The sequence below is a fragment of the Toxorhynchites rutilus genome, chromosome 1 (assembly GCF_029784135.1).
Source record: "Toxorhynchites rutilus septentrionalis strain SRP chromosome 1, ASM2978413v1, whole genome shotgun sequence".
NCBI lineage: Eukaryota > Metazoa > Arthropoda > Insecta > Diptera > Culicidae > Toxorhynchites > Toxorhynchites rutilus.
Window position 1 is genome coordinate 182385905 of NC_073744.1, and position 6227 is coordinate 182392131.

General features: G+C 40.8%; 1 protein-coding gene across 4 annotated transcripts in view; it reads left to right on the forward strand.

Annotated features, from left to right (window-relative positions):
- Positions 1–1315, forward strand: part of LOC129767923 (trithorax group protein osa-like) — a 32063-nt gene extending 30748 nt beyond the window's left edge. For 3 of the 4 annotated variants that reach the window (XM_055769207.1, XM_055769225.1, XM_055769235.1), the window contains 2 exons: positions 38–327; positions 401–1315. In XM_055769207.1, coding sequence (XP_055625182.1) covers positions 38–327; positions 401–792 — 682 coding nt within the window. In that variant the 3' untranslated portion in view covers positions 793–1315. The remainder of the gene's footprint in view (positions 1–37; positions 328–400) is intronic. The other variant, XM_055769217.1, reaches the window with a different exon arrangement.
- Positions 1316–6227: the final 4912 nt, after the last annotated feature.

A 6227-nucleotide genomic window follows, 5' to 3' on the forward strand; every position in this document is an offset into this window, starting at 1 on the left:
GACCAATGCTCACCCAATGCTCTTCTATCTTCAACAGTGCGTCCGGCTGCCCGATAGCGTTCCGCAACAAGATGCATATCCTGGAGAACGGAGGCACAATCGAGCAGGCAAAGGCAGCGATGGCCCAAGCGGCCACCGGAAAGTTTGAATCGTTCGCCTGCCCAACGCCCGGATGCGATGGCAACGGACACGTCGATGGAACGTTCAGTACCCATCGAACGGCAGCCAGCTGCCCGACGGCACAGAGCGGTCAGCAAGCCAGCAAAAAGGCCCGCTACAGCGACGAAGTCCTGATGAGTCCCGGCTCGGGCGCAAAGTCGTTCAACGGTAAGCTGATCGAAGATTGACTCTAGTAGTAGCCCTCTGTGTGTCCTAAAGCTCCAGCTCTCTCTTGCTTCAGCAGAACTGACAACGAACTACAATCCCACGAAGACTGGACTGCTTGGCACTAGTGGTGGGACGGCTATCGCAGCGGGGCCTTCGCTCGATGATCACCATCGAACGAAGCCGGATTCGGTAGCAAATGGCGGTGGTGGTGGTGTCGTTGTTGGCGTTGGTGTAGGAGCAGGAATGGGGGTGCCACCGCAGTCGCAGCCACAATCGACGAACTCTGCCACCGGTGGCCCCGAGGATATGCTGGCCCTCGATGAGGAAATCACCGAGCTTAAGCGGGAGAATGCCCGTGTCGAGCTGCAGATGCTGCGGCTCAAGTCAAACATCAACGCGATGGAGTCCCAGCTGAACAACAACGAGCCGAAGCTACTCGAGATCGGGACACGGGGGATCACATGAAATTTCCTGACCTGTTAGAGCCTTTTAATTTCCGCATGAATGGGAATTGGCGTGCGAGGGAGGGTGTGTTTGAGTGTGTGACAAAAAGAAAACTAAGCAAAAAACAGAAAATCAACTGAATCCGAGAGATACTTGCACTGTATACTGAATATTTTTACGGAGCGGTGAAAAGAACGTTAAAGTGTTGGTCCAAGTGGTGGGGGCGGAGGGTGAAAAGAAATAGGAAAACGGAGAAAACGCTGTAACGATTACCTAACATACAATGAAAAGAAGTAAACCTAGTCGAAATGTGCTATACGACTCATTTTAATTATTATTGATTGAAAATAAGCATAGCAAAAACAAAGAACAAAAAAAAACCGAAATGTATTGAAAATAATGAGGGAAAAAATTACTTATTGCTATTATTTTACGAACAGAAATCGTTCATCGGTGAAGTGACAAGTGGAAAAGCAACAAAGCAAAATAAGGAAACACACATACACACATTAGCAAAATTGTAAAAAGTAATTATTGTATGTAACCCAGTTATGAATTTTAATGATAATAAAACTTACATATTTGTGATACTAATAATCGAAGCGGTCTATTTTGTGATGGTGTGAAAGAAAGTCCGTCGGAGAGACACGAATTGCAGCCAATGGTAAGTAATGGCTTTTCCGGTGGTTCGAAACACAAGAAACATATTTGAGAATTTGGGAAATATTGTTGAGTTTTTTTTTCTAAACAGTTTTTTTTCATTACGTTTTTCATTACGGATATTCATTCCCCCAGTTTCTAGCCATGATAGGATTTCGGTGTGATAAACGAATAATTATGGCAATAACTCTTCGCTCTTCGTTTTCTCTAACTTCATATACGTTTGGGCTCTGGCAAAAAAATCAATGAATGATGTAAGGCTCATGTCACACACAATAATTCACCTGCGGCAATTATCTCGGCGGACTTTTTCGTAGCTAACACACACTGCGGCTTCACAGGTAACCGCATATTTGTTCTCCTCCACCATTATATCACATTTCCAATAAACGCATAGAAATAACAACAATGTTAGCGAGTGAAGCATTTATATACAAATCCGTCAAACACGTTCTGATTGACAGATTATATATCACGTAGCCGTCATGCATGTTTTAACACTTTCGTCGCCCCGTCACCCAGACATGGGTGACACTTCTTCATTCAAATTGAATACGCATTTTAAAAGCAATTTGATAGAATTTGACAATTTGCAGAAAAATGATAAAATGATAATATGGTTTTAATTTTATTATTTTTCTGATGTTTCTTTTGACGTAGAACTACGTCTTTCAGGAAGGGTGCCAAATCAGAAAACAGGTCACGTTTTTGTGAAATAAAGTTAAGGTTAATAACTATTTTCACAGAGAACAAATTCTGATACTTTGCACACCAATGGAATCGGAAATTCTCTAAGATACGTTTGATATACTATACAGTACAATCCACTAATGCTTACACAGTTTAATTTAATGAAAACTAGAAGCATTCTAATTTTCCCATACATTTGTTCTGCCGATTTGTGTGCATTCCCGAACAGAGCTGTCAATAACGAGCAACTAATACAATCGTTTCTGCCCGTTTTCAACTTATTTGGTATAAATCAGCCATCCGCGATTTGAAGCCACACCACTTCTCGTTTAGTGGTCATCGAAGCAACATGGTTGCCGCAGAGCGTCGAGCGGGAGAGGATTGTTTTCTTGTCGGGTGAAGGAGGAGTATGGAATAGAGTTTCTTTCCACAAGGGCCTTACTCAGGGCTAGAGGCGGAAACCAAAAATAGAATAGAATGAAAACACAGATGCGAGTGAGCTAGCATAACACAACGAGAATTTTGGAATATAGATACACACTGCATTTATTTATGTAAATGTATATTTCATGAAAGAATGCTTTCAAATTCCAGCAGGGTAACCTTACTGTTGCATGTTGCGTGGTTCGATCACATCTCAAGCGGAATATGTGAGCAAAAGGGCTCATAGTTTGTGATCGATATCTGAGTGGGAAGGAGAAAGTCTGATGCGAGTTAAACCAAATAAACGAAAAGTGCTGATACCTTTCGACTCTACTCGACTCTTTCGAGTCTACTGAAGTAGTAAAAAATTAAATAGCTAAAAAGATATTACAAAAAAAATCATTCTAAAATAATATCCGAAGTAATAAACAAGTGGATTGAATAATATAATTACGTAGTTCTACGTCGAAAACTGCGGTCGTGTTCTAGATACAACCCATTATAATTTTTATGTATAATGTTTCTACCATACTTTTCATTAAATCATAGTACGGATGGTTTGTACTGCAGTATTTTGCGAAACCCATATAATATGCTTTTGGCATTTGTTATTGTTGTCAATTCGTCTTTAAATTAAAGAAAATATTGCTAGATCATGTAAAAGTTGTCTACAATCTAAGGTTGATCTCCATTGAATAATTTATCCGCGAGTTCGACCCGCAAGAAAATTCAGAAACATCGTGTTGGGCGACGAACGTGTTAATGGAAACGATTCTTGTGTAAAATTGTTGTTGTTATTGAAATTCATACCGGAGGAATAAGAGGAATAAGGTGTGAAAAATAAATTTCAAAACTTTTCGTTACGGCGTGAGTATTGTATTCTATTTGAAGTAATTTTGCCTTAATCAATTTGTTTCAGTTGATAGTTATGTTTTCAGTGCAAAATAACTTGATTACACTACGGATTAGTGATTGCTTTTTAGGGTTGATATGATGTGAAGTAGAAACACTAAGAAATCAGCACTGGAATCATTCATTTTATTATTGATAATTGGTTTGAAATATTAATTTATTTTATGAAACGTACCGTGTTTTTGAACTCTATATGATTGGAATACAGGCCGTTTTATTGTAGGAAAAATCATAGTATAAATATGCCTGAAACTGGTTAGGCGATGTAAAAGTCTTCATTTCGAGCGCCATCTGTCATTTAGTTTGTTTGCAGCGTCTTTAAGAACAAGTTATTTTTTTTTGGCCCGTCGATTTTTGCTATGGATATTTTTATTGGTCAAAGACATTAGGTATAAATTTTTGTTGCAAACAAAATGTCTTGTGCCGAAACGTCGAAAATATTGCAAATTGCATTTGGTGACTTAAATATGTCAAAAACGCTGGTGTATGAATGGTATACGGCATTCAAAGATGACCATCAACCTCTTCAACTGATTGAAAAAAATCTACAAAAATAGGACTGGTGTTCGAAAATCGTCATTTGAGTTTGATATAGATAGATATTGGTTGATGTTTTGGGCATTAGTATCCAAAGAAGCGGGAATTCTTTTGTAAATTTAAGGCTAATACTGACATAGGTATTGGGTTCAATTCCTGATCGGTCAAGGATTTTTTCGGGTTGGAAACTTTCTTGACATGCCTTGGGATAAGTAATGGGCCTGTAGTATCGGCTAGAATTAGGCTTGGGTTTGCTCAGCTGCTTGAACTCGGAAACGATAGCATCGTGGCCGGGTATCAGATAAAGCGGAAATTCCCTTGTAAATTCTTGGCTAATACTGACATAGGTATTGGATTCAATTCCCGATCGGTCTAGGGTCTTCCCGGGTTGGACATTCTCTCGACATGCCATGGAATAAATACGATCAGATAATGGCTTATATTGTTCTTTCGATTAGTAATCTATGTCTGCGAAATAACCAGTCTGTTTTCAATTCAATTTAATTTGCTTACTGGTTTGTTGATGAATAATGTAAATACCGTAATATAATTATTATCAATTAGATAACCCGTTCCGCTCAAACCTTTGTAGGGGAATGAGGTGGGACCATCATCATTATTTAAAATTAGTCGCAGCTCGACTAGTGCCGAAAGAGCTCAATTCTGTTCAAAAATTTCATCGTTATCAAGTGGCACTAGATTACGATGGAACTGTACAATCAAATTGAAGATCAAGTTCATCTAACGCTTAATTACTGGCGATATGGCCCCGTGTGATGTTTTTTTTACTATTTCCGAAGCTCAAATTACCGCTTCGTGAGATTCGTTATGACAGCATCGAAGACATAAAAATGAATTCGATGCGTTTACTGAAGGCGCTTTCTAAGTACAGCTATGAAAGTGTTCTGATGACTGGATTGTTCGTTGGATAAAGTGTACTGCTTCAGAAGGGCCTATTTAGAGGGCGATAATATAAATTTAGATGATAAATAAAATATTTTCTTAAAAAAATTATTTTCTGTATAAATTTGACAGGTAACAATTGTTCTTCCACCGCGGCGGAAATCCATGTTACGGGTCAATAAAGGGTGTGTCACATCAAATTGCATCACGGAAAAAACGCTGTAGAAATTTAATTTTTAGGAATTATATCTTCAGCTTTCGCTTATAATCAGATAAGAGTGTATAAATCACGTTGGCCATGCTTCACTGTCAATTTTTTCATAAATTTGGAAAAATGTCGTCGAACGAAAAAGAGCGTTGTGAATTAATCCTGTGCACTCATTTCGAGAATCCGGAGTTGTCACATCGGGACATCGGTAAGATGCTGGGAATCGTCCAATCCACGGTCAGCAGAGTACTAAAACGATACTTCGAGAACCTAACCATCGACCGGAAGGTGAAGAACGGCAAAAATGGATGCTCCGTCAGTGAAAAAGATCACAAGCGCGTAGTTAAGCAGTTTAGACGTGATCCGAGAAGTTTGGTCCGGGATGTCGCCAATAAGCTGAATTTTTAAAGTTCATTCGTCCAGCGGACCAAGCAGCGGGAGGGCCTGCGTACATACAGGGTTCAGAAGGCTCCTAATCGCGACGAAAGGCAAAATATGGTGGGGAAGACGCGAGCCCGGAAGCTGTACACCGAAATGCTGACGAAGCCGCATTGCCTGGTAATGGACGACGAAACCTACGTCAAAGCGGACTTTCGTCAGCTACCGGGCCTGTTGTTCTTCTCCGCAGAGGACAAATTCAGCGTTCCGGAGGAGATTCGCAAGCAGAAACTATCCAAGTTTGCCAAAAAGTACATGGTGTGGCAAGCGATCTGCTCTTGCGGAAAGCGGAGCGCCCCCTTCGTGATGACCGGCACGGTAAACGGGCAGGTTTACCTTAAGAAGTGCCTACAGAAGCGCTTACTACCACTATTGAAGCAGCACGAGGGCCCGACCATCTTCTGGCCGGATCTCGCTTCGTGCCACTATTCAAAGGACGTGTTGGAGTGGTACGAAGCCAACGGGGTCACCTTCGTGCCAAAGGAAATGAACCCGCCCAACGCGCCGGAGCTTCGCCCAATAGAGAAATATTGGGCGATTATGAAGCAGGCCCTCCGGAAGAACCCAAAAGTTGTCAAATCGGAGGCGGACTTCAAGAGAAAATGGATTTCTGTTCAAAAAAAAAACTACAACCTGACGTTGTACAGAACCTTATGGACGGGGTAAAGAGGAAGGTGCGAGCATA